Source organism: Phyllostomus hastatus, unplaced genomic scaffold (assembly GCF_019186645.2).
Source record: "Phyllostomus hastatus isolate PE091 unplaced genomic scaffold, TTU_PhHast_1.1 phas_scaffold_142, whole genome shotgun sequence".
Classification (NCBI taxonomy): domain Eukaryota; kingdom Metazoa; phylum Chordata; class Mammalia; order Chiroptera; family Phyllostomidae; genus Phyllostomus; species Phyllostomus hastatus.
In genome coordinates, this window is record NW_025334010.1 from 1,249,141 (window position 1) to 1,276,067 (window position 26,927).

The 26,927-nt window shown below is 56.3% G+C and overlaps 1 protein-coding gene across 2 annotated transcripts; it reads left to right on the plus strand.

Moving 5' to 3' along the window:
* The first annotated feature begins 2,387 nt into the window (after positions 1-2,387).
* On the plus strand, positions 2,388-26,791 carry ARHGEF5 (Rho guanine nucleotide exchange factor 5). Of its 2 annotated transcripts, none has more exons than XM_045857558.1 (15): positions 2,388-2,510; positions 8,280-11,445; positions 11,981-12,038; positions 12,441-12,505; positions 12,699-12,952; positions 15,449-15,609; positions 16,023-16,175; positions 16,469-16,598; positions 16,866-16,940; positions 17,302-17,391; positions 18,514-18,671; positions 19,300-19,461; positions 21,332-21,402; positions 23,007-23,111; positions 23,847-26,791. In XM_045857558.1, the coding sequence occupies exons 2-15, from the start codon at positions 8,292-8,294 to the stop codon at positions 24,002-24,004; spliced, it is 4,794 nt and encodes a 1,597-aa protein (XP_045713514.1). In that variant the 5' UTR covers positions 2,388-2,510; positions 8,280-8,291; the 3' UTR covers positions 24,005-26,791. The 2 variants fall into 2 exon arrangements, with proteins under 2 accessions (XP_045713514.1, XP_045713513.1); XM_045857557.1 differs by lacking the exon at positions 2,388-2,510 and adding an exon at positions 3,437-3,583.
* Positions 26,792-26,927: the final 136 nt, after the last annotated feature.

Consider the following 26,927-nt stretch of genomic DNA (forward strand, 5'->3'; position numbering starts at 1 on the left):
TCATTCCTGCTTGAGAAGCCAGGTCAAGCCATGCATGCTCCACTCTCTGGATAAGAGCCCAGAAATCACTGAATCAAGGGTGGTGACTTCAAAAACAAAAACAAAAATGCTGATAGGTCAGAGCTGGCAGAACAAGAGGAGGTCAAGGCTATGAGACCTGAGAGGGATGGTAACCTCGGCTCTAAGGACAGAGAGCCGTAACCCAGGAGGACCGAGTGGAGCCGGAGCGGAGCCGGAAGAACAGCCAGGCGGCTGTGGGAGGCTGTCCAGCGCCTCCAAGGACAGGGCCACTCCCAGGAGGCAGCACGGAACCCCAGAGGTCTGCGGCCTCTGCCCAAGGGTGGGGAGTTCGCTAACCTTGCAGTGCGATCATCCCACCAACTCTAATAATCTCCTGTCACTGTGCAGACATCACACTATTATCGCCTCTGTCCCCTTTCACCATCTTCACTCATCTCCTCAGGCCCCTCATCTCTGACAACCATTGCTTTGGTTTGTTTATGAGTCCGGGTTTTAATGTTTTGTTTTGTTTTATTTGTCCATTTGCTTTCTTTTTTAGATGCCACATGTCAGTGAGATCATACAGTATTTATCTTTCTCTGTCTAATTTATCGCACTTAGCATAGTACCCTCTAGGTCCATCCACATGATCTCAAACGGCAAGATTTCATTCTTTTTGTGGTTGCATAATATTCCATTGTGTGTGTGTGTGTGATCTTTATCCAGTCGTCTATCAGCAGACACCCAAGTTGCCTCCATATCTTGGCTACTGTCAGTAATGCTGCAATGAACTGTTTGACTCACTGCACTAGCCACTTCTATCCCCTTGCTGAGCTTACAACGTGTGCTAGGCCTGCCCTTACGTACTCGAATTCCCTAGTCCTGGTTTTCCGCATTGCTTCCCAAACCCACAAGGCAGCATAGGTAGGCGGAAGGCTGCTGAATTTAGTGCTTAATCCCTCAGGGTAGTGAGACTGAAGTAGCACATTCTTTGAACATAGAGATGCTTCAGGACTTTATCAAGAAGACACCTTGCTGTCTACGGCCGTACCACCCTGAACACACCCGATCTCGTCTGATATCTCGGAAGCTCATTGGGGTCGGGCCTGGTTAGCTCTTGGATGGGAGGAGACACCTTTCTGCCTTAATTACAAACTATCCGAAAGCCCCTTCAAACACCTAGTGGGCGTGGCCAGCTGGCTTCAGTGCATCAGCCCATGGGCACAGTGACTGGAAGTGCTCTGGCCTACTAGCTGTCTGGGCTTAGAGATCGGGGCATCCCTAAGAACAGAACAGCTGAGGGCCCACGAAGATTCCTCTTGATTTATGTCAGCATGGCACGTCTGGAGTACGGGGACTGGGGCAGGGGGCGCTCTGACTAAACTACCAAGGATCTCAGTCCCCTGGGTGAGGGGTTCTCACTGTGTGTGTGTGTGTGTGTGCGTGTGTGGCTGCACCACAGAACATTCTGGCATCTTTGAAGTCTATGGAGAGGCATATAAATGTAGATAGACCCACTCAGGCTTGGACTCAGACCAACAGAATACAAGCTTTCCCTGAAAGAACCGGGAAAAAATATGGCCATGGAAGAAGAAGACACAGGGACCTGAGACCTCGGCTTAGACACTTCAGTTCTCTCTCTCTCTCTCTCTCTCTCTCTCTCTCTCTCTCTCTCTCTCTCTCTCTCTCTCTCTCTCTCTCTCTCTCTTTCTCTCTCTCTCAGAGGTCCTGGGCAGAAGACGGAAGGAAGACACACCCTGAGGTGTGTAATCATCCTATGGTGAACTCAGATAATACAAGGAGGAAAAAGACTCGGGCACACTGGCTTAGGGATGCTCGCTCCCAGGCCCTAAGAGTTGGCCGCAGAGGGAGGGGAGAGCGAGAGCTCAGGATGGAGCCTTCCGCGCGCAGGGAGTCCCAGGGAGACTAAGGAAGAGGAGTTGACACCGAGGCCTGAAGACGCGCCAACTCGCAGAAGCTCCGACGCTCAGACGGCCCGAGACCCAGATCCGCCCGCCCGCGGGAGGCAGACCACCGCGTCCCGAGTCAGGCTCAGGTGAAGACCTGGAGAAGCACACGGGGGAAGAGGCACCCAGGCAGAGTTCAGAGATGTTGAGGGGCACAGGAGCGCCCCCACCCCCGCTCCCCTCTTCGTCCCTCCTCCGCTGGTCACTCCTGCCGGCCGCTGTCCCCTGCCCCGGCCGCCTGCCCCGTGCGCCCACCCGGGCTGCCCTCGGCCGCCACTTCCCAGCGGTGACGCGGGCGCTCCCTGCACGCCAATGGGGCCGCGGCGCCGACGGGCCCTGCCCCTCCCCCTGGAAGGTGTGTCCCTGGTTTCCTCACCTGAAACTTGTAGGAGAACCAGGTCCCTCCCTCGCGGCCGGGCGGGGAGGGGCGGGCGCGGGCGCGGGTGGGGCGGCCGAGGCAGCCGGGGCCTGCGCCAAGGACGGCCGGCCGGCGCCTGGGACCTGGAGGGACCCTCGTGCGGGACAGCATGTGACATTGCCCAGGTGGGTGCCCTCCTCCCTGGCAGCTCCTGGCCCCGGGCGGGCGGCTGTAGCGCCCGGGCGGAGGAGAGGGAAGGACGCCAAGGACCGGGAAGCTAGGCCTTCGCCCTGGGGCCGGCCCCGCCGGGTCTCCCGGGCGCAGGCTCCGGAAATGGGGGGGCTGGGCAGATGGGCAGAGTGCGGGGCGTGGGGCTGAGTATCCTGGTCAGGAAGAGGAGGGAAGCTGGAGGAAATGCTCTCGCCTGAAATACTCGCTTCCGGCCTAGTCCCGCCTTGGACATGGGCACCCTGCCCCCAGATGTTCCCCAGGCCGCTAATAAAGCTCTCCCGAGGCTGGGTCCCCAGAAAGCTAACCCCTGTAACGAGGAATCACTGAGGGAGACCCCTTCTGTGGACGTGTTCCCCACCTGCAGTGTTTCATTGTGTCCTTTCTCCTAACTAGGCCTGGGCCTTCCTTCACTTACCTTCCTTCCTAGGGCTTCACGTCTTAGAGACACGGTGTCTCTCTAAGTCCTTACCTCTGCCTTGCTGGCCCAGGGGGGGTTTCACCTGTAAAGTGAGTCCTGTCCCCCTCTCCTCATTCCCCACACCTGGGGAGTAATTCCAAAGCTCCTGTCGTCCATCACAATATTGTATTGGGAACTTGGGGAGGCGGGAAGGGAGCTGTTTAGAGTTAGGAGTGGGGAGGGGGCCCTAGTTGTGAGCATCACTTAAAATCGCCTCCCAGCAAGGCGGCCCCCTCTGAGAGCCAGGGCTTTCAGACCTCGGTCCCTTCCTGGATCCTGGATTCCCCAGACTGATTCGCCCTCCCGTCTACGACGAGAAGTGAACTCTGGCCAGGACTCACCGTCAGATTAAGGGAGAGGGGTGTGTCAAATAGACTAGGGAGAGAGAGTGGCTTTCTTTTCTAGCTTCTTCCCTCTTTCACTCCCTCTGCGGCCTTCCAAGGAAGGCCCTGCGTCCTGGGCCTACTCCAGAAGCCCCGGCTCCTCCTCGAGAAAAGGCTCAGGATGTGGCCTCTTCCCCAGACTTCCTATTTTCTCCATTCCCGGCGTGCGAAGAAGCTCCTGGCCTAGGTAGGTCCTAGCAAAACGAGGGCCGTTCCTGACCAGTCCGTGGGCCTGACACTGAAGCCATGCCTACTGAGGGGGCTCTTGGGAGGGTGGGGCTGGGAAGAGGAAGGATGTGGGTGTCAATTTTGAGTGAGACTGTCTGGCAGGAGGCATGTATGTCATTATCCTGGTCGGGAAGGGAGAGAGGTCAGGAGGTGTGCAAAGGAACCCCTCCTGTGAGGAGACCGCAGTGTGTCTAAACACAGTCCAGAGTCTTCAGGCGTTAGGGGTCCCTGGGGTGGATGGCTGCCCACAGTGCGGTCTGTCTGAGGTTGTCTGTGGCCACATCAACACAGCGTCTGTGGAAGAGATGAGAAGGTGTCATTTGCGGTGTCTGGAGTGGTTAGTCACTGTGGTGTGGACAAGAATGGGCCACGCACAGGGTCATGGGTCAAACAAGAGCTGTGTTACTCAAGTGGCAGTGGTGTGGGCCAAACAGGTGGAGTCAGGGGTCGGTCACTCACCACGTCTGTGGAGTGGACAGGAGCCGGTCACTTCTAGTGTCTGCAGGTGGGCCAGAGCAAGGTCACCCTCAGGGGCTGTGCTGAGGACATGGGGAGGTCACTCACGTTATCTGTGCGGGTGGCAGTGGGGCCACAGTGGGCTTGTGAGGCACGTGTCCACATGCCACGAGCACCATTGTGTGGGCGCCCATCAGGCCTACGGGGCAGTGGACGCCGCGGCATTTTCAGACTCTGAGAACTGAATGAGAGAGGGTTATGACAGTTTCCCTGGGGCAGTGGGGCTCCCCTAAAGTGGACAGGACACAGGGCTTTGCAGTGACTCTTTATATCTTTGCAGTGTTTGTATAGCTCTTATTGCAACCTCTTTGCAGCATTGGGGCCAATAATGTCAGCACTGAATAAAGACATCCATCTGTGTGGAGTCTCACGTTCTACATAAGAATGAGGACGTATCTTCTGATTTGGGGATGCTTTCCTAAGGTCAACAGCAGGCTAGACGATATAGTGTGAATGCAGAGGTGCTGTGATCTTGGGTATTTCAGTGGCTTGTGGCATAGCTCAGGATATTGGAAACTGCCACTGCTAGAAAGTCCAGGGAGCCTGGTCTTCAGAGTTACGCACAGTGGTGGTCGGCGTGGGCCCAAAGGAGAAGCAGCAGTGTGGTGGAGGTGGGGGGCAGGGGGCTGTCTTTGAAATACAATGTTATGTCTGCAGGCTAGAAATGGACAAAAGCCAGGGTGTTAGGGACACCAAGGGGGATACTGAGCTGTGTCATACACTGTGTGAATGGGGTGACTTGCAGCTTTGTCTTGAAAGAAGTCGCACGTGGACAGGGTCAGCAGCTGCCATGCTCGGTCTTTGCCTGTGCTCAGTTACTGATACTCGCCCCCCAGGGGAGAAGGGGGTGAGGAGGCCACTCTAATACAATGGGCAGTGCAAGAACTCTCTCCTGATGTTTTTGTGTGAGTCAACCAGGCTTTACAGATTTCCTTTAGCTTTGTCGTGTTCTAGGTTTGCAGTGCCTGAATGCAATAGGATTGTAATAGGGCAGGGTCAAGTATAAGGGATGATGGCTGAGCCGGTGATCTCCAGTATTTCCAAACGGATACAGCGTCAGAAATAGTGTCAGCGGGAGGCAGGCGTGCATTGTGTCACTAGAATGGAACTGGAGATGTCCACCAGCACGTGGTGCGTGCACATGTAGCAGAAACATGCTCAGATGTTCAGAGACCGCTTGTTTTGAGGACATGGCAGCGTATATTGGTGTAGGGCCAGGACAGTGGGGCGGGGACTTCAGGTTTAGTTACGCTGTCTCCTTAGGCAGGTATGAACCAAGAATCACGAAGTGTTTACGTTGAGCAAGTCTGTTATTTAACGTGTGGTTGAGAAAATAGGGTCACGTCACAGTGTCCTCTATAGCGATTATGGTATTTTGTCCTTAGAGCTAGATAGGGAACAAATCTTGCACTGTGTCAATTCACTGGAAAAGGGTATAAAAGCCCCCCTCTTTTTTCTAAAGATTTTATTTATTTATTATTAGAGAGAGGGGAAGGGAGAAAGAGAGGGAGGGAAACATCAGTGCGTGGTTGCCTCTCGCACACCTCCTACTGGGGACCTGTCCTGCAACCCAGGCGTGTGCCCTGACTGGGAATTGATCTAGTGACCCTTTGGTTCACAGGCTGACACTTAATCCACTGAGCCACACCAGCCAGGGCTAACAGCCCTTCTACATAAGTATGCTTACATTAGACACGGTGGCTTTTTGCCCCATATAGATGGTATCTGTGCCTACAGGGTGGCCAGGAACTTGTCACTTACTTGTCACATCTGCAGGGTGTCCAGGGACCTGCTTATATGGTTATGTCAGTCTCTATTGTGTAGAAACTGCAAGGTTGGCTCATCGTGTGCTCACACACACACACGCACTCACGTACATTTGTGTGGATGTGTGCTCATGCAAGCATGTGCGCTTGTGCAAGCATGTGCGCATGTGTAGTACCTCGGCAGGACAGCAGGCATTTTGGGCGGCGGGCCTCCACGTCGAGCCTAGACCAGGCGGGGAGGCGCAGGGCCAGGTGCAGCAGTGGGTCCCACAGGCGCCGGAGGTCTTCTGGAGGTTGGTGACCTTCCAGCTTTCTCACACCTGAACTTCTGGTTGCTGAGTGTTGACTTGTCAAGAAGACCTTGGTCTGAGTTCGCCTGTGCCATTTGCTTAGCAAATCCAAGTGTCTAGATTCTCGGGCCTTCAGTTTCCTCACCTGTGGCTTCAGCCAAGTTTGTCTGTCTCTCAAGATCCTTCCAGCTCGTAAGTCCCGTACTTCTCTCTTACCCTTTCTCTCTCATCAACAATAATTACAGTCCCTAACGTTTCTATGGCCCTTAAATGTAACGATGCGCTTTGCACACTATCTGACTTAATCTTTATTAGAACTCCTTGCAAAGGAAGCATTTTATCCTCTTTATTAAGATAAGAAAATGGATGTTCAAGTAAATGAAATGATTTTCACAAGTGTTTTAGAATCAGCAAGATACAGAAAAGGCAGAACTGGAAATCGAGCAACACCCTCTTAACTCTGCTTCCTCCCTTCCTTCATGCATTCATGCAATTCTGAGTGGTCAGTATCACAGTGCTTGTGCCCTCATAAAGCTCACGGTCTGGCCCCCAAACTAGACATTACATGTGTAACTGCAAGTGTAGTGAGTGTGAGAAAAGTAAAGAGGGTTCCAGGCAGAGTGGCCACACGTGGGAAGGCCTCCAGCAGACAGGCAAGCGAGCCGAGGGGCCTGAGAGCCAGTGCCGTGTGGCAAGGTGCGGGGCTCTGAAGGCCCCAGGGGTGAACAACTCCTTTTACAGGTTAGAGAAACGCGGAAGGCATGAGCGCGCTTAAATGCTGGTGGGACAGTTCTAACAGGTGAAGGTGAGAGACAGCTCGCCCATGGGATGATCACCCATTAGCAGGACGGCTAAAGGGGACGGGGCTAAACGGGGAGGGACCCCTGTACCGTCGGAGGGGGAAAGACGGAAAGAACGCAGTGTCCGTCACTCTGAATAGCAAGACACTGAAGCAATTCCTCTCCTTCGGTTTCTCAGTTCCTTGAGAAGCATTTGCTGGAGGTGAGAACCGGAGCAGGAAGGTCAAAACTTTGAGAAGCCACGAGAAAGGTTCACCAGGTTGTTAGAGAGAAGGGGAGAGTGAGATGATGAGGGTACCGGTTTTACTGGCCTACTTGAAACAGGCAGCCTCTGTGTCCACTGAGGGTCTCGTCTAGTCGGCCATTCTACGTTCCAGCAGCTGCCTCTGCAATTGAAAACAAAATTGCTCACTGGGCACACGGCTGTGCTAGACACCGTGGGAGACAGGCTGGGCGAGACCCAGACCCCGGGTAAAGGTGCGCACGCAGCACTTGGTCTCCGACGTGGGCTCCAATGACCAGACCTGTGTTAATCCCGTGGGCAGAGGAGGAGGAAGGTCCCCCTCCAACACGGCTTCTTGGGCTATTAGACCTGGGGTGTGTCGCTCCCAGTGCCCGGGAGTTAAGGAGGACTGAGTCACTTGCGGTGTCCAGAGAGTAGACAAGGAGACACAATGAGACATAATCCCATCTAGACAGTGACGGCCACTGGAGCGCTTGGGACTCTGACAACCGGACTCTTACATCCCTGATGTAATCACTTCTCACCTGTGTCCCACCCCCGGGCTACAGGCTGCGGGACATTGTCGTGGTTGCTGCTGAATGCCCTGCACGTGAAAGGGTCACTTGCTAAATATTTATGAAATGGACAAATACAAGACAAGTGGGCTTTTTTGTTGTTGTTTTTAGGATTTCATTTATTTTTAGAGAGAGGGGCAGGGAGAGAGAAAGAGAAGAAGAGGAACATCAGTGTGTGAGAAAATCATTGATCAGTTGCATGTGCCCCGACCAGGGCCTGGTCTGCAACTCTGGCTGGCATGTGCCCTGATGGGGAGCCAACCAGAGACCTTTCACTTTGCTGGCCAGTGCTCAGCTCACTGAGCCATGCTGGCCAGGGCTAAATGACACGTTTGTGCTTATTTTGCGTATTGAGTAGCTTTTGTCTCCAAGGATGACTCTCTGTGGAGCCCAGGATGTGACCCACTCATGTTCCCCCCCGGTCTGCCCCTCTGACTGGTGAGGGCAGCAGAGGTGATGAAACCTTGTCTGTTGTTCCTCTTTAGGGTTCAGCCCCGATGGAGGCTGAGGAGCCCCGACGCGGGGGAGCATCAGCTCCCACCCCTGCTGCAGCGGAATTCACCGTCACCCCTGGAGCTCTCATGAGAACCGGCCAGACCCCCGCCGTGGGGCCCGCAGCTCAGGAGGGCCAGGAGCCGTCCCGCAAGTGGGCAGAGGGGCACCGACTCGTGGAGACCCAGCAGGCGGATGTAAGAGATGTGGCTGACTGCGGGACGCATAGCGTGACCTGCTACCCCAAGGAAGGCCCTGCGGATGTGGGAACCAGCCAGGAAAACCTTGCGGCTGAGGCCGGGGCCACTCCAGAGTGCCAGGAGGCAGTGCCCCAGAGCCCGGCAGCCAGCCAGCCAAGGACTGCAGCTCCCCTGGAGTGCCGGGCCGGCCCTGGCCGGGGGGAGCATCTGCCCAAGGTCCCGGTACCCAGCAAACTGAGCAGCACTTTGGAGGAGGAGTCGAGACCCGAGCTCCCTGCTTTGACGCTGGGGACTGGACACGCAGAGGCGGATGAGGAGACTTCCCCACGTGGCCCTGCTCAGGCCGTGGGTCCGCTTTCCCGTGAAGAGCACCCTGCAGAGACCAGCCTGCTGCTGGGCTCCCTGGGTGGGACCGTCAGGCAGGGGAAAGAGCTGCAGGGGGCTGAGGGACCAGGGGAGCAGGGACAAGAGCAAGTGGGGTATCGAGAGGGGGAGCCTCTTCCGGAAGCTGTGTGCTCTGTCGGGCTTCCTGGGGAGCAGGAACAGGTGGGGGAGCAGGTGAATGGTATGGAGGGAAGACAGAAGCAAAAACAGGAGCAGATGCAAGATGACGCCATGCCTTTGAAACAAGGAGAAAGGGAGGGGCTTAAGGCAGAATTGGGGGGTCTGCATTGTGATGAGTGGCAGGGGGGCGCTCGGGGCCAGGAAGACCTGGAGGTGGGCGGACAGAGGAAGAGGGAGTTCAGGGGCCCAGAAGAGGGGAGGGTGGATGCTCAGGACCAGGAGGATCAAAGCTCAGTGGGGAGATCAGTGCGTGTACCTGGACGGCGAGGGCATCAGGGTCTGCCAGGGGAGCTGATGCTGGAGGAGGAGGAAGCGAAGGAAGGGGTGGAGGAGGAGGAGGAGGAGTTGGAAGACTGGGATGGCGCCGCACTGTGGGGAGAGGAGGCAGAGAGGAGCATGGAAGAGGGAGAGGAGCCGGACGGGCCCCCCGCCCTGGCTCTGGCAGCCCCCGAGTCCTCTTCCCCCCGTGGTGACCCGCTTCCAGACGCCTGCCAAGCCACACCCAGGGCTCCTGGGACTCAGACAGAGCCTCCGGCTGAGCGACCGCGTCCCGTAGCTCTGACTCCTGCCCTGGTGCCCATGGGATGTCCCTGTCGGCCCATTTCTTCACGTAGCTCCTCTTCCACTGCGGGGTCACCTGGCCAAGAAACAGCAGCTCAGGACAGCCAGCCAGAGGGAACCAAGCTGGGGACCAGGGCAGCATCCAGCAGGGGCGCCGAGGTGGCCTCTGACAGCACGCCTGAGACTCCTCCGAGGACACCAGATTCGGCGCCTGTCACGCCTGCGGCCGCCTCCGCCAGCACCGCTGCCTCCTCATCTGCCAGCTCTCCAATCGCCATCCCCAGGAAGAAGGCCTCTCGTGCTTCGTGTTCTCCAGGAGCTTCCAGAGCCTCCTCGATTGGCAGCCCATCACCCAGTGGGGCTCCCGAGATTCTCTCAGCCGCCCTCCTGGGCTCCCCGTCCGCAGGGGCCACGGTGGACCCCTGTGGCAGCTCCGACGGCGCCAGCCCCCAGAGCCCCCGGGCCAGCTTCCCAGGGGCCTTCCCCCACCTGAGGAGCAACTCCTTCCCGGGCTTCCAGAGGACCCAGCTGACTCCGGACCTGGAGGGAATATCCCTCTCCTTCTCGCATTCAGAGCTGCCCCAGAGGCCCCCCAAGCCTGCCATCTTTGGCTCTGTGATCTCAAGAAGGGACAGGAAAAGCAGTTGGCACTGCAGCGTTATTCCAGAAGCCCTCAGCTCCTTGTCTGCTCTGGGGCAGGACCCGCGAGAATTCACCTCCAGTCCAGACAGGCCCAGCAGTCCCCGCAGCCGCCAGCCGTGGGGCTCCCCCCATGCGGCAGCCTTTGCCCCAGGGTCCCCTGCCTATGGCTCTTCGCCCCCCCTGGCCTTTGCAGGCCTGCGGCTCCACGAGCCCCCACCCCCGGCTCTCCCGGAGAAGCGGCACGCCCGCTCCCCCACGGCGGAGACAGACGGCCACCGTGGCGGGGCGGTCCCCACACTGAGGCAGTGCAGCTGCTCTCCTCCGTCCGCCCCAAGTCCGGGGCCGCGTGTTCCCCGCAGAGGCCCACTGCCCGAAGTCCCTGACCCCGCTGTGGCAAGGCAGTACCGGCCGCTGCCCTCTACCCCAGACCAGGCCCCCCCGCCTCAGACCTCTTTCTCCAGGAGGCCGAGATACAACAAGCCATTGCCCCCAACCCCTGACTCCTTCCAGGCCCGCCATTCTCTCCCTCCTGATAACAGCCCGAGGGTCTACCGGCCCCCTCGCCCTGCCCTCCTCGCAGAGCCTCTCTCCGATCCACCCCCGCTGCCCCCGAAGTCCCGGGGCAGGACCAAGAGCGTCCAGGAAGCGCTCATGAATTCAGGGGGCCAAGCCAAGCCGAGGCCCGTCAGTCAAGAGTGGACAGTCTCTGGCCCTCACGGTGCTGGACGGACCTCCTGGCCACCAGCCATGGGCCGGTCGACAGACTCATCAGCTCCCCCCAGCAGGAGTAAGAGGGAAGTGTCGCCCGGCATGGCTTTCAGCAACGTGACGGGCCTTCTGAGTCCCTCTTCCCCAACCACCCCCTGGACCCTGGGGGGCCAGGGGCCCGCCTCTGAGCCAGGGCTCTCAGGAGTGGCAGAGGCCCCCACCAGAGGCTCTCTGAGAAGAGGAGCCCCTCAGGAAGGAGCCAACGGCCTGAAGAGGTCGGATCTAGGTCAAGTGAGGCAGCCCGAAAAACCCGGCCACCCCCACCTGGAGAAGGCGTCCAGCTGGCCCCACAGGGGGGACCCGGGGAGACCGCCGCAGGACAGCGGCGGACAGACCGAGGCCTCTGCTGAGGCCTCGAATAAGCCCAAGGTCTGGCATCGGCAGGGCCTGCGCAGGCCGTCCATCTTACCCGAGGGCACTCCAGGTAAGCAGGGTGCCCTCCTCGGGCCAGGCTTTCCGAAGCTCTTACCGCGTCCAGCTTCTGGGCCCAGGGCTCCTCCCGTTCCCCTCGCTGGCTTCTCTCACCCGTGTGTCCAACCCCGACACAGGGAAGCCTCTGGAAGCCTCTCTGAGCTCACCGACACCCTTGTTCCTCCTCCCCTGCATCTCCGTCTGCCGCGCCACCACAGTGTTCTTGTGTCGTGTGTCTGTCCCTAAGGGTGTCTGGACACTGCCCCCCGCCGCCGGCACGCCCCACTTCCCAGCTCCAACACCTGCGTGGTGTCCTGCTCGCAGTAGAGGAGACACCCTCTAGTTGTCCAGCTTACGGTGTGTCCGTACCTGGCCATAATGTCCTCAAATGCTTTCTGCTCTGGCACTCCACTCCATCACAGGTTCCACTGAAGCCCTTTTGTCCCCATCGCCCCATGCCTCCATCTCCCACGCCAGGCCTCACCTTCTTCGGCTATCTCTGAGTGTCCCTCTGAGACCTCAGTCACTCCACCCGTTCCCATTTTCAGATACAAGAGGCCCAGCCATGGAAAGGTCCTTCGGCTCTTCAGACACCATCGTTTTTCGGTGAGTCACTCTCTCTCCCACAGGTGCACTTCTTCTCTCTTTTCTTAGGGTTCTGCAATGTCTATTAGTTGACAAGGGTTCTGAGACCCTGTCTCTTCCAGGGGGAAGAGAAAGACCCCAGGATTCCGGGGTAGGGAGACCCTTGATCTACCTGAGTCCTAATTTTCCATTCTCCTAAGCCCTTCGGCCATGAACTAGCCCCCTCGTACAAGAGCAACATGACATCTGAAAAAGCTCCAGACTACCCCAAAGTGGGTCAGGCTACAACTCACCTCCCCGGGGGCCTTGGCCCTGCCATCCCAGCGCATGTCCCGAGGTCAGAGACGACCTCATCCACAGGCTCCGAGACCTCTCTGCGTCCCGTGGCCAGCAGGCACCCCAGAGCCCTTCCTTGCTCCACAGGGAGAAGAAGCCAAAGGAGATGATGGGAGGCTTCTCAAGACGCTGCTCAAAGCTCATCAACTCCTGTGAGTACCTTGAAACAGATCCGTGGATGCTCGTGGGTTCCTGCCCGGGACTGGAGGGGGCTCCTGGCTGTCACCGTGGGGAAGAGGAAGGTGCCAGGACAGCCAGAAGCGGTCTGGTGGCTTCCGTCTGTCTCTGTGCCTGAATGCCCCACTCCCTCACCCTCTCCCTCTCCCACCCTTCTTCACCCCCCAGCCCAGCTGCTGTACCAGGAATACAGCGATGTGGTTCTGAACAAGGAGATTCAGAGCCAGCAGCGGCTGGACGGCCTGGCAGAGGCCTCTGGGCTCGCCTCCCCGCGGCAGCCCCGGAAGACCCTGGTGGCCTCAGAGTCGTACCTGCAGCGCCTGTCCATGGCCTCCAGGAGCTCCCTGTGGCAGGAGATCCCTATGGTGCGCAACAGCACCGTGCTGCTCTCCATGACCCACGAAAACCAAAAGCTGCAAGAGGTACCTGGCAGGGCCTGGGGGGCGGGGCAGGGGAAGGGGAATAGGAGGGAAAGCATCACATCCTCATCTCCTGCTGAGCACCGCCACCACGGGCACACACTCGTGCGTGCCATCTCGGAGGGACTCCTCTCCACTTCCTCGAGCCTCGGGGCTGTCTTCTACCTATTACTGGTTCCGAGTCACACCAGGGGGCCATGCCTCTGAACTTGGTGGGGGCAGTGCGGAATTAATCCCACCACTACTGTTTCAGGCGAGACTAAAATTTCCCTCTTCAACCAGGGCTTCGGCCCCCACGAAAGGGTTCCTCTTTAACCGAGGCGCGTCCAGCAGCTGTTTGTCAGGCCCCTTGACAACTGAGTGCCCCTCGCTCCCGTCCTGTGGTCCACTGGACCCGTACAGGCTTTTGAATGCCCTTCAGTCTCTGCTTGGTCTTGACTCCCAAAAGCAAGACTGTGGTCAAGGCTGCGCGTCTGAGCTTAAGTTATTGCCACTCATAGGTTCTGCATGGAGAGCTTCTCCGATGATCAGTCAGAGCGATGGGATAAACCCATCTTCCCGGGAGGACAGTACGGCACCGTGGAAAGGCGTCATGGAATAATGTGGAAGTGTTTAGGTTCTAGACAGAATGGGAATGACCTGGCAGCCCACTTTTCTATCTGCTAGCTCTTTCACTCTGGCCATGTCACATGCCCTTTCTAAGCTTCTGTTTCCCCGTTTGTAAAACTGCGTTGCAAAGAGGTACTAGGAGAATTTAAAAAAAAAAGATAAGTTTCTAATACATAGTCATCATCCAAAGCATGTTTACTACTTTAACTGCCAGTCGGGCCAACCTGGGTTTGAAGCCCGGCCTCACTGTTTACCAGCTGTGTAAACTTAGGCCGGGTCTATTAACCTTGAGTTTCCTCACCCAAGCATTGAGGATAATGAATACCTACCGTTCAGGGTTGCCATGCGGCTTGAATGAAGTAACACATATCTAGCTGTCAACTTCGTGTGTGGAGCTGGGTTTGACAAGTATTAGTGCCATTCTCTCCCCTTCACAGCTGGGAAGGAGACAGATTAGGCCCGAGGGACTTATTTGTTAACCATGCCTTTACCAAGTCAGACAGAGACAGGTATAAGTTTTAGGATTTTTGAAGCTCAGACATGGGGACCCTGTTCGGACCTCAACTTTTAAAGCACGTGGAGCGTGTTTAGAAAAACCCCTGCTCTGCCGCAGACCTGTGGGCCCAGCAGTGGGGAGATGGTATGAACCCCACTTTCCTTCAGCATCTCCAGCTCACTCACGAGTCCGCCGGGGCTTCGGGCCAGCCTAGTCTCACGTCCCGAGAAATCAAGCCCCTGCGTCCGGGGAGCGCGCATGTCTCCCATCAAAGAATGCTGCTGGCGTCTCCGATATGCTTTCCCAGCCCCATTTCTTTGGGCTGACACTGCATCTTTGGGAGGCGGGGGTCACGTTCCCTGCACGAAATGAGGAAACAGGTTCGGGGAGGTTCAGTGAGCCACCCAGAGTCACAGAGTGGGAACGCTGGGGCTGGGACGTGAGTGAGCCTCCTGTGTCCGGGTTCGTTGTGGTCGTACGGCCGTGTCGTTGGTTCTCCAGGCCAACCCCCGTGTGCACCTGCCTTCTTCCTCTGGTCTATCCACGCATCTGCCTTGAAGCTGAGTGCTTGGACAAGGGCATGACCAGCCCAGCTGGTGGGGGGCAGGGTCGTGGGTCATTGCACCCTCAAGTGCTGGACGATTTCCATTAAACCACAGCAGCACCGTCTCATTCTCAAAAATCCTGCTTCCTTCCACTTCTCCTCCAACCCCAAACCGCCTTCATCCCCTGAATTTGGTCCTCTTTCAGAGTTCTCTGGCTCGGGAAGTGACTCCATCATTCACCCAGTTGCCCAACTCAAAAACCTGGGCATTAGCGGCGACTCTTCTTGCTCTTTTCGACCGCTTTTCTAACAGATAACCAAGTCCTCCCCTGTGTCCCCCCCGAGTAATCATGAAACTGGCCGCCTCTCCCCATCCACACGGCTGTTCAGCCCTTTGTCTTGCATGTGATCCACTTCCTACTGTGGCTCCCCTGCCCCTCCTAATCTCTTCTCCACACTTTGCCTAGGAATAGGTTTACAACCAAGCCATCCCCCTATATATATAAAGCCTCCGTTCACTTTCCCGTGGTCTTGAGTCCAAACTTGTGTACATACCTCCAGACCTCCGCTCCGTCTGCCTCTGCACGTCATGTCCTGCCACCACTTTAGTGCACGCTTCCAACAGTGTGTCGCTTAAGTTTCTTGAAAGCATCCTGTTCTCTCACCTCTGGGGGCTTGCACACGCCCACCTCGGCCTCCACGCTCTCTCCCTCTCCCTTGCTATCAGGTTGGCTTCTGGCGTGACGGTGAGCGACACAAGGATCTGCCTTGCTTGTCACCGTACCCTGAAAACACACACCAGGGACTCAACACTCTTTCTAATGAAGCTTCCTCCTCTCCAACCTCCTAGGTCAAATTTGAGCTGATCGTGTCAGAGGCCTCGTACCTGCGCAGCCTGAACATAGCTGTGGACCATTTCCAGCTCTCAAGGCAGCTCCGGGCCACCCTCACCAACCAGGAACACCAGTGGCTCTTCTCTCGGTTACAGGACGTGCGTGACGTCAGCTCCACGTAAGGTCCCTCCTCTCCCACGTAGCACTCATGCAGCTCGCTGTCTTCAGGCTCTATGCTGCAGACGAGGGGGTGATGGATGGGCAGATCCCTTGGTAGATGGACAAATGAATGAGAAATGGCTCCTAGGAGGAAGGACGTTTTGGACGTCCTGTGGGCATGCAGTGCATTGGAGATGAGATTCGGGAAGCGTCTAAAGATTAGAAAACCAGAATATATTAAAAACAAACAAACAAACAAGAGACGGAATATGGGGGCCAGAGAGTTGAGCACAGCGCGGGCGCAGGGCCAAGGTCAGTCGATAGAAGCTGTTGGCTAACACAGAGGTGTCACAAGGTCAAGGTAGAGCAGGGGCCAGCCAGCAGCTCCCTTGGGCCGGCCGGTCTCAGGAGACTTGTTTGAACACCGCGCAGGTTCCTTTCAGACCTGGAGGAGAACTTGGAGAGCGACCTCTTCACCTTCCACGTGTGCGATGTGGTCCTGAACCATGCCTCCCACTTCCGCCGGGTCTACCTGCCTTATGTCACCAACCAGACCTACCAGGAACGCACCTTCCAAAATCTGCTGTGAGACCTGAACCCCGTTCAGCCCCCATGTGGGCCCGGCGGTGACCTTGCACCCAGACCTCCGGCCCCCCCGACCCAGAGTGCTGTGGTCAGAGCACATGTTCTTGGCCCCGCCCTGTGGTCTCCAGCTCCAACCCGCCTTCCAGCCTGGAGGCCCTCAGCCATTCCAGCTGGGCCCTGTGCACACGGGGTCCCAGCATGCTTTCTTGACCCACAGACATTCAGTGGGGTGCCTTCACTGTGTCCCCCATGTTCCTCGCCCCCTCCTTACCTGAGGCTCCCCGTCTGTGCAGGAACACGAACAGCAGTTTCCGCGAGGTCCTGGAGAAGCTGGAGAGCGACCCCGTCTGCCAGCGCCTGTCCCTCAAGTCCTTTCTGATCCTGCCTTTCCAGCGCATCACCCGCCTCAAACTGCTGCTGCAGGTACGGACCCCGCCCGGGCCCTCTGCCCTCCGCTCAGAGGGCCGGTTTCAGGCCTCTCTTCTGCCGCTGTGCTGTCCCCCACCCCAAGGACAGTGTGAGCAGCCCCCCACCCCCACCAACCGCCCACACTTTCTCCCGCAGCGTGAACTTACCACGGAAATGTTGCTCCTGTTTCCCCCGTTAGACCACCCGTTAGCCCACCCCCACCACCTCTTCCTGTTTGCCACCCTTCTCCCATCGGGCTGCTGTCTACTGTTTGCCCCATAGAACATTCTGAAGAGGACGCAGCCGGGCTCCTCAGAGGAAGCAGAGGCCACGAAGGCGCACCACGCCCTGGAGGAGGTAGGCAGCCCCCCGGCCACCCTTCGCAGAGAAGGCTCCCCCTGCCCAGGCCCCTCGCTGCCCCCCCACACCTCCCTCCTTCCCTCCCCACGGCCTCCCCTCCCACCTGGAGCGTGCTGCTCTCCCTGCCACAGGCTCCAGGTTCCATCCTCCTTCCACTCGGCCGGGGAGTGCTGGTCATGTAGCACCAAATATACAGAGCCCTTGAACTTGAACTTGAGAGCGCCTTCACGCAGTTCCAGCCTGAGAGAAAAAGACTGCGGTGGTCCCAACTGCTGGTTTCCAGGTTTCTCGCAGGCCACTCAGAGGTCAGAGCCTCTAACGCAGCTCCCCCTCTCTCCCTACCCCGCTCTGTGCGCAGCTGATCCGAGACTGCAACAGCAACGTCCAGAGGATGCGCCACACGGAGGAGCTCATCTACCTGAGCCAGAGGATTGAGTTCGAGTGCAAGGTGCGTGCGTCTTCAGCGTACTGCGGGTCCCCTGCTAACACGGAGACCTCCCCTCCCCCGCTCTCACCGTTCCCTCCTGTCTTCAACCTCACGTCTTCACGCCGCTGTTCTATCCTGCTCCATTCTCCGCGATTCCTTGTTAAGTGAGAAAGGGGCGATGCAGCACCGCGTGTCCTAGCTGCGGTGGAAAAGCGGAGGGTGCAAGTCTGTTCCCGTGCTTGCTTGTGCGCACGGGGAGAAACGCGGAAGGATACGCAAGAAATGAGGGGCACGGCTTACCTTAGGGGCACGGGTTACCCGAGGGGCAGAGTGTGCACTTGGGGGCTGGGCGGATGAGAGAGAACTTATCGATGAGAGCCTTGGTAAAAGCTATACTGGTGCTTCAACCAGTGAGTATTTTATCGTCTCCATCTAGTGTAACGAAAGTGGTGTAAAACTGGGTTCAAAGCCAAGGCCAGAGCCTCCCGTGCCGATGCAAAGCTGCAATGCACATGCCACACTTAAATTCCAGCTCAGAGCAGACGCCGTTCTTATCTCCTGGTGAGAGGGAACAGCTCTGGTCCACACCTCGATCATCGTTTCTGCCCTCATCCTCACCCAGGTTCCAGCTCCAAGCAGATCCCCCTCGTTCTCCTTAATCCCATTCCCACATCTGGTTCCAGCGGCGCCTCTGCGTCTGTTTATGGTCAAAGAAAGACCAGGCGACATCGGAACTGCCCGCGTCTCTTCACTTCTAGGACACACGCATGCTGCTCCCTGCTGCCTTTCATCACGCGCCCTCACTGGGCTTCTCCTGTCTCCTTCAGTTCAGGCTCCTGGGGCTGAGCTTTCTCACGTGGTCACCGCTCTGGGGTGGGCCAGCGGCGCCTTCCCTTGCCCGAGCTGTGGCCTGGGGAGCTGCGCCACAGTAGATGGCCGTAGACGGCCATAGTTGGACGGTTCACGGAGAAACAGACTCTAAGGGGATGGGCTCTGAGCAAACAGGGGAGGTGCGGGAGAGATGCTGGTCCGCGGAGCTTACGAGGAAGGGGCCGGGTGGGGAGGGCAGGGCCGGGAGGAAGCCTCGGCCTCGGCCTCGGCATGCCCATGACACTGCCTTGTCCGTCCTCCCCCGCCCCGCAGATCTTCCCGCTCATTTCGCAGTCACGCTGGCTGGTGAAGAGCGGCGAGCTGACGGACCTGGAGTTCAGCATCTCCCCGGGGCTGCGAAGGAAACTGAACACGCGGCCAGTGCACCTGCATCTCTTCAATGACTGTCTGCTGCTGTCTCGGCCCCGAGAGTCAGTGATGAGAACGGGAGGCTGGAGCACGGAGGGGGGGGGGGGGGGGGAATGGGAGAGGCAACAGGGGGGGACGAAAAGGGACCGGGAGGGGTCGTGTTGCTAGGGGAACCCCTCTCAATGGCCCGGCCCATAGAGTCCAGGTCACAGCAGAGAAAGGAAGAACATCCAGAACAAGAAAAGGCAATCACACCCAAGATGTCACAAGGTCACACAGCAAGACCAGTACCATGTTACAGGCATAGAGCAAAGCATAGCACGTCAGCTGTCGCATGCTTGATGGGTCAGTCTGCAGTTTAGTTAGCTCGACCAGTCGAAGAGGCTTAGCCGGTTCCAGAGCCTAACTCCGTGGTCCTAAGGGCCTTGGGAAGTTTGTATTGGTTCTGTCTCTGCAACTCTTTAAAGTGCCCGAAGTGTCTGTGAGACTAGATACGTGGTTTGCCAAGCTAGTGACGGACCCCTGGGGCTTCTGGAGCTCCCATCTGGAGAGCACGTTAGCACCACTGTAGGTTTCTGGGGGGATTTGCAGGCTGCCCATGCTAAGGCCAGGGGCTCGGGATCCAAAGCTGTGAGGGAGGGCCCTGTACGACAACTGCAGGACGCAGCTGAAAAGCCTGGTGTTCCGCAGGGGCAGCCGGTTCCTGGTGTTTGACCACGCGCCCTTCTCCGCCGTCCGGGGGGAGAAGTGTGAGATGAAGCTGCACGGACCTCACAAGAACCTCTTCCGACTCTTCCTGCTGCACAACACCCAGGGCACCCAGTCCGAGTTCCTCTTCAGCACGGAGACTCAGTTAAGCGGGGCCGGGCAGAGGAGCTGGCAGGGGGGTAGGGGGTGCAGGGGCACAGCAGCCTGGCAAGGAAGTGGCACCAGGAAACAGCCACAGCGGCATGTAGTCCACCCTGGACCGGGAGCATCTGCAGAGACGCCCAGACTCCTAGAGCTAACGGGCAACCCTGGGAGACTGCGGTGGGCGAGGGTGTGCACTCGCCGCCAAGGCTTGGTGTCTCCTGTGCTCCCCTTAGTCTGGAGGGACAGAGTCTGAGAGGTACCAGGAAGTGGATGGGCCGATGTGGAGTCACCAAAGAGCGAGATTACTGACACCCGCGAGTGAACGTGCATGTGTGAAAGCCAGAAATTGCTTAGTGTCCAGGGCCAGGGGCCACGTCTGTGACTAAGACGAGCACTGGGTGCCGTGGGCTTCCTCGCTCCCACCTTCCAGCCCAGTCCTGGGCTGAGCAGAAACCCATAGCGCTGGGAACTTTGATGTGCTCATCTTTTAAATAACAATCAAAAACGCACTTAGAGTGCCCAGGCTGGTGTAGCTCACTGGATTAAGCACGGGCCTGCAAACCAAAGTGTTGCTAGTTTGATTCCTAGTCAGGGCACATGCATGGGTTGCAGGCCAGGTCCCCAGTAGGGGGCACACGAGAGGCAACCACACATTGATGTTTCACTCCCCCTCTTTCTCCCTTACTTCCCCTCACTCTAAAAATAAATAAAATCTTGAAAAAAATGCACTTACACATACATGCATTTTGGAGAATATTAAAAAATAATACCTATAAAATCTTGTGCACAGTGCCATTGAACAACTACAAGACTGTACCTATTGTTATTATTTTTAAATCCTTACCTGAAGATATGTTTTTGTATCGATTTGAGAGAGAAACATTGATGTGAGAGAGAAACATCAATCAGTTGTCTCCTGTAAGCACCCCCACCAAGGACCGAGCCTGCAACCTAGGCATGTGCCCTGACCAGGAATCAAACCTGCAACCTTTGGTGCATGGGATGTCGCTCCAGCCAACTGAGCCACACTGACCAGGGCTGTACCTATTATTGATGTTATAAAAGATATACGAAATCTTTTCTTTAAAAAATTTGACATGTCACCTAATAATAGCCTGAGGATCCTCGTGTTTCCGACACTTTTCAGTTTTGCCCCTTGGAAGACATTTCAGGGCTGGGTCAGTAATGCTTGTCTTCACTTATGGGGCCGGGGTGAGAGCCTGTGCTCAGACTTCCCCTCCGTCACGTGATCAGATCGGCCCATGGACTTTGGTTGGCACTTTGGGCAGTGTCCCTGGAACAGCAACAGGGTCGGCTCTCAAGGACTCTGGCGTGTTTGGAGGCTGAGGCCAAGGTCATGCAAAGACCTTTAGAAAACTACAAAGTTAGGCTTGGATCATGTCCCACGACAGGAAAAGTAAGGAGGTCTATCTCCCTGGTCTAATTGGGGCTGCAGACTGACTTTTATCTGAGACGTTCAGAGAAGGGAGGTGGGCAGAGAGGCATGCTGGGAATTACGCGGTGACAGAGAGAATCTAAGCTGAGATGGACGTTTTGCTCGGGACAGTTCCCCAAATGGAAAACCCACCTGTTTACAACTGACCTTGACTTTATGCCCCCACTTGAAAAATATGAGATGCGACTAACAGGACAAACTTGGAAAGAGAAGAGGGAAAGAAAGGGTGACGAGACATTAGAGTTCAAGTTTAAGACTCTGTCCGGTCATTGACTGTTGTCCTAGATACCATGGAACTAGACAACTTTGTGAGCTAGACAAGTCTTTCCCACAGTCGCGTTCATTCCCCGCCATCTCCCTTGTCCTGCGCCCCCTGAGCTGCCACTGAAGCGGACCCCTGTTTCCTTTCCTCAGAAGTGAAAAGCTCCGATGGATCTCGGCCTTGGCCATGCCCGGAGAGGAGCTGGACCTTCTGGAGTGTTGTGGTGAGTGGAAGTCCAGAGGAGGAGATAACGGCAGCGTCCAGAGCCTCTGTCGGGAGGCAGGAGTTTAGGGCTGGGTGGCAACTCCGGGAGGCCTCCGTGAATTGCTTTTGTCCAGAATTTCAGGGCGGAAGACTGGCCACAGGGGGTTGAACACCTGGGATGCAGCTGCTTAAAACTGCCCATCACCAGAGCAGTGCCTCATCTACCGCCCCCCCCCCCAGCCCAATAGAATCCCTGCCTGGGGCAATACTTTACTCTTTTTAAATATTTGGCCCCTTAAGTCTATCCTACTATTGTTTTGTTTTGTATGTTTGTTTTTTTGCCTGGATGTCACCTGCTTGAAGGCCTGAGGGAAGTAGGGGGAGAGAGTAGGGCTGTGACAGGGAGACAGTGCCTCTGTTGTGAGCACTCCCCCTGCTGTGACAAGGGCCTGAGGCTGTGCCCTTGCCCTGGGCTTCCAGGTTACTCACAGGCAGCCGCAGACACGCAGGCGTTCTGCAGGCGTCTGCATTCCCGCTAGGACTGGCTTTATGGGTCTCCTGTGCGCCCCACGGTTGTCCTCCAGCAAGGATTTCCTGCTCCATATCCAAAAGGAACTGAACTCACAGGAAGGCTGGACCTTTGGTGACTCAAAAGAACAAACAAATACAAGGAAGTCTGGAAGAGGAAGTGGGAGTAGCAGGCTGTAAACCGAGTTGAGTTCTGTCAACTTGCTCATGGGGAGAGCCATCTGCTGGGCTCCAGCTCCGTAGGGCTCGGGGCAGGAGGCCAGGCGGTTAGTTCTCCTCCTTCGCTGTGACCTTGTGCGTGGCACGTACGCACGCAGTGTCCTGTTCGCTCTCCGAGGGGGCTAGTGCGGTGCGGGAAGGGAAGGAACAATAAACCCCCGGGAGACGGAACACTCGGGGGCCAGGAGTACTCGGAGACTGGTTCACCTTGAGCTCCAAAACCATAGGAATTCCCCCTGATTCACAAAAATAAAGAAATATAGGAAATCCAGAAACTTGAAAAGTCCTCTTGATCAGCCTAGTCCCGGACAGACGAGGAAACGGAAGCTGAAGGGGACTGGCTGCCGCCTTGGATCAGACCCGGAGCCCCGCTGGTTAAGTGTCTCCTAGGTCCGCACCAAGGACCTGGAAGGGAGTGGAGACTGAGTCCCAGACTCAGATTTTACAATCCCGTCGCAGACCCAGAACACAGACGTGAAACAGTTAGATCCGGGGTGCGTGGCGTGGCCCAGACCATCAGTTTCAAAGGGGTTCGGAACCCATGGAGGACCGCAGCACCGGGGAGGTGTCCGAGGGAAGTGGGTAGGGAGAACTTGTAATAATGAGTCACTGAAGGTGTTCACAGCGTATTTCTCAATTCATCTTCCCCGGAGAGATAGAATTTTTGATTCATTTCAATTCTGGTGTTTCTATTTCCTGGTCAACCGTTTCGTTCCCTGGTAGAGAATGAAGACTTTTCCAATGGTCCCTTTGGTCTGTAACTTTCAAAAGCTCGACCTTGGCGGACCCCACATCCTCCCAGCCTCCCCCCTACCCCTGCTTCTGATTCCTCCTCCGTGCCTTCCCTAACCCGTCCTCCCGCTCTTGTCTTCCAAGACTCCCCGCAAGTGCAGTGCCTGCGAGCCTACAAACCCCGGGAGAACGACGAGCTGGCCCTGGAGAAGGCGGATGTGGTCATGGTGACCCAGCAGAGCAACGATGGTGAGAGGGAGAACCCGGGGGGCCTAGGCTGGCGCTGGAGGGCGGGACACTGCGGGTGGGTGTGTTCTTCTACAGCTGCTGGGGCAAAGTACCACACACCGGGTGGCATAAAACACTAGACATGTATTCTCCGGAGGTTTCAGAGGCCCGAAGTCCAAAATCAAAGTATTGGCCGGGCCGTGCTCCCTCAAGAGCCTCTAGGAAGGGTCCTTCCTTGCCACCCCCAGCTGCTGTAGCTCCGGGTGTGGCTTGGCTTGGGGCAGCCTCACTCCAGGCTCTACCCCTGTCTTCCGTCTGTGGGTGTTTGTGCCCCGATTCCCCTCGTTTTATAGGGAAGGGTGCCAGGTGTGTTGGACTAAAGGCCCACTTTGCTCCATGACTTCAGCATGACCTCATTTTAGCTTTACTGTTGACATCTGCATCAGCCCTATTCCCAGATAAGGGCTTGCTCTGGGGTGCTTGGGGCTGGGACTTCAACATGTATTTCTGGGGGGACACAGTTCACACAGTTCAGCCCACGAGAGTGGAGAAAGAACACGAAGGAACAGGCAGCTGTAGACTTTGCCCAACCTGGGGCAGCCAAGGGGCGTGACCTGGGAGGCCGAGCGACCCGTGCTCTGGGGCTCTGTAGTCCCCTCCGCCTGACGATGCAGAAATGCTTCTGGAAAGAGGGTTGGGGGGGACATGACGGTGAGCGTTTCCCAGGTAACCCTTCCCGCCACCCTGTGCCCACAGGCTGGCTGGAGGGCATGAGGCTCTCCGACGGGGAGCGAGGCTGGTTTCCCATGCAGCAGGTGGAGTTTATCTCCAACCCGGAGGTCCGCGCGCGGAACCTGAAGGAAGCCCACCGAGTCAAGACAGCCAAACTACAGCTGGTGGAACAGCAGACCTAGCTCTCCTCGGGCAGGACTCCTCCAAGCCTCGGGACGAGGTGTCCTTGGAGTGGGCTGGCCCCCACCACCCTGCAGCAGACACCTGCCGTGGGCCGGGAACTAGACCCTCTGAGAGCCCAAGCACGAAATCCAGCTACCGGCTGCCGCTCCCGGACCTCCTTGCTTGTGCTTTGTGCTCGGTTGGGGACCTTGAGGGGCTTTGCACTGGACCCTGGGAACCTTTGCTCATAGGAAAAGGGACCAATGGGCGTACGCCAAAGAATTCGACTGCCTGTACCATACAGTGCCCGACACTCTGCCTCCAGGCAGCAGGTTCAGAGCTGACCAGAGTGTCCTTTGTGGCCACACGTCCAACAGGACCTGACCTCGGCCCACTGGAGGGCGATGTTTAAGGGGGATTAACACGTCGGGTGGGAGGGCCCACCCGGCGGCCCCTAAGGTACCTTCCAGCCCTACTGATTTTCCGTAATCGTCGCTCCGAGGTCAGCGCATGCCTCTGCGGGCTCTGCTGGTGGCAATGTGAGGGCGGTACTCTCTCACGCTAATAAACTTGGCACTACTCCGAGTGTTTGCTCCTCAGACTCTTGAGCACTGAACCAGGTTCAGAGCGCGGAGTCCCGTGAGGCTTCCCGGCTGTTTGATTCAGGGCAGGAAAGACCAAGGTGGAACCTAGGTCATGCGCTTGTCATAGGTCATGGTGTCTGTGACCTCCCGCTTCACGACTCCCAAGAATTTAGGCAGTGTCTCTGCTTAGTATGGCCTGAGAGGTTGGTTGTGTGAGAAGTTAGGAGGAATTGATGAGTAATGCAAACCCTATTCGAACTTTCTTTTTTACTGAACTTGAAGGTACAGGCTAGTATGGGTGGATTTGGAGATCCTACTCAAGACTACTCATGATTTTATGTATTGTTTTTAAAGATTTTATTTATTTATTTTTAGAGAAAGAGAGGGAGAGAAACATGAATGCGTGGTTGCCTCTTGCATGCCCCCAACTTGGGACCTGGCCTGCAACCCAGGCATGTGCTCTAACTAGGAATCGAACCAGGGACCCTTTGGTTTGCAGGCCTGCGCTCCATCCACTGAGCCACGCCAGCCAGGGCCAATTTTATATTTTGACTTGAATTAATGTGACAGTATCTGCCCAGCTGTTTGATCCTGTCTGTCAGTGAAAAGCAGCACGCTGTACTGGAGAGAGTCCTAGCATCCTGCAGGCAAGAGACCCATCATCCAGTTTCGGCCCACCATGACTCAGCCCGCCCATCTCTCCCTTCCCTTGACTGAGAAATGCGAGATCGGACCAAGGGACGGCTCAAGGCCTGGCCGGCCCCACTGTGTGTGATTATCTCTGTCCAGTCAGATCGCCCTCCTCCGTGGGAGAGCATCACCCTCTATGTTCTTTCCCCGTATGGGGCCCTCACACAGCAGTGGTGTAGCTGTCGCTTAAGCTGGGCCATTCGAGTCCTTTCCTGGACCTTTACCTGTGCCTTACCTTTAGGCGGGCTCAAAAGTAAAACTGCGTTGTAGCTTCACACACAGGTGAGAACGATACCGCAGACGTGGTCCTGTCCCCAGTTAGCGATGGCATGACAGGGCGGTGTTACGTGTGATGGCCCATGTCGTTTTCGGTCCATCCCCAAATGTAAGCTCGCTTGATTTTTAGGAAGGTTACCACCATCGTCATTAAGGTGGGACTAATATTAATTTACCCTAAACAGGTTGACACTGCTCAACAGTCTAAAACGGGATGGTTTAGGAAGGTTCTAATGGAGTTTTTCACCATTTTCATAAAGTCAGCTTCTTATTAATATACGCTATATTAATATGTGTATATTATATGTAAAGTAACAACTGTTTTTTCTTAACAGCAGAAACAGTAATTATAGTCCAAGTTATTTGTTTAAACTGGTATTTGAATACTGGCCATGTGACTCAAACTGGGCCATGTCCAACCTTATATTTTCCAGGCAAATCTCAGTTAAAAGACAATGGGCTCTTTCTACCTGTCATTAGGCCCTTGGTTTTAAAAACAAGAAACGAAAACAAAAAAACAAACTAACAAAACTTAGACACGAGTAATCTCTCCTCAGTCGAATGACTACATTTTCTATACTTTGGGTCTCCCAAGACTGGGGCCCGGTCCCCTCATTTTCCTTGTCTTCTGCAGATGTCCCGAGTTTGACTCAATGTGTCCTGGAATTCTGGTTGGCCTCATTGTTCCTAGAAACACAGCGGTTTCTGGTGAGAGACCGTGAAACCACTGTTAACCCGCACTCTTCGGGCAGAGCTGCATGGGAGACAGAGACCAACACGCAGGGTTCGGTTGGTTTTTTTAAAGAAAACCAGGCACAGGGGGAGTGTCTTCGGGAGACACCGCAGCAGTACTGCTCGCAGGCATCTTGCTGAAGCGTGACAGGCTGGGAGTGTGAAGACACAAAGACACAAAGACGCCTGTCTGCTGCGTTCTCTCCTCTGGGCCCAGGACCGGACCGAGTGCCCATCACTTTCGCCTCCTCCCTCCTCCCTCCTCCCTCCTCCCAGAAAGCTGCTCCTTAGCGTTTATTTCCAGCATCAACTTTTCACTTCGAGTGAACCGGGAGCTGACGAGTTTGATTGGGCACGACTGACTTGCTCTGTTGTGGTCATTTACAGTCATTTAGAGACGATCAGCCTGCGTGTAACGATCGGGCAGGCTCACGGGTTAAGATGTGTTTATCTCCCTTAATGGCGTTTTCCGTCTCTTAAACAAATTCTAGATCCATGATACAAATAAAATGGGTTTTGGTTCTATGATGACTGATTTTGTTTTTTTTTTTTTTTAATTGGCCTTTGCGATGGAAGTTGTTTAAAAGGTCTGAAAATCCGCAGAGGTGCCCTGCCCCGGCCCATTCTTGCACACACACACACACACACACACGTGTTCCCC

Bases quoted from the DNA above. Each gene is read 5' to 3' on its own strand.
- ARHGEF5 (XM_045857558.1), top strand. From the start codon at position 8,292: ATGGAGGCTGAGGAGCCCCGACGCGGGGGAGCATCAGCTCCCACCCCT. The intron at 12,506-12,698 runs GTGAGTACCTTG...TTCACCCCCCAG, and splicing joins CTCAAAGCTCATCAACTCCT to CCCAGCTGCTGTACCAGGAA. The intron at 16,599-16,865 runs GTACGGACCCCG...TTTGCCCCATAG, and splicing joins GCCTCAAACTGCTGCTGCAG to AACATTCTGAAGAGGACGCA.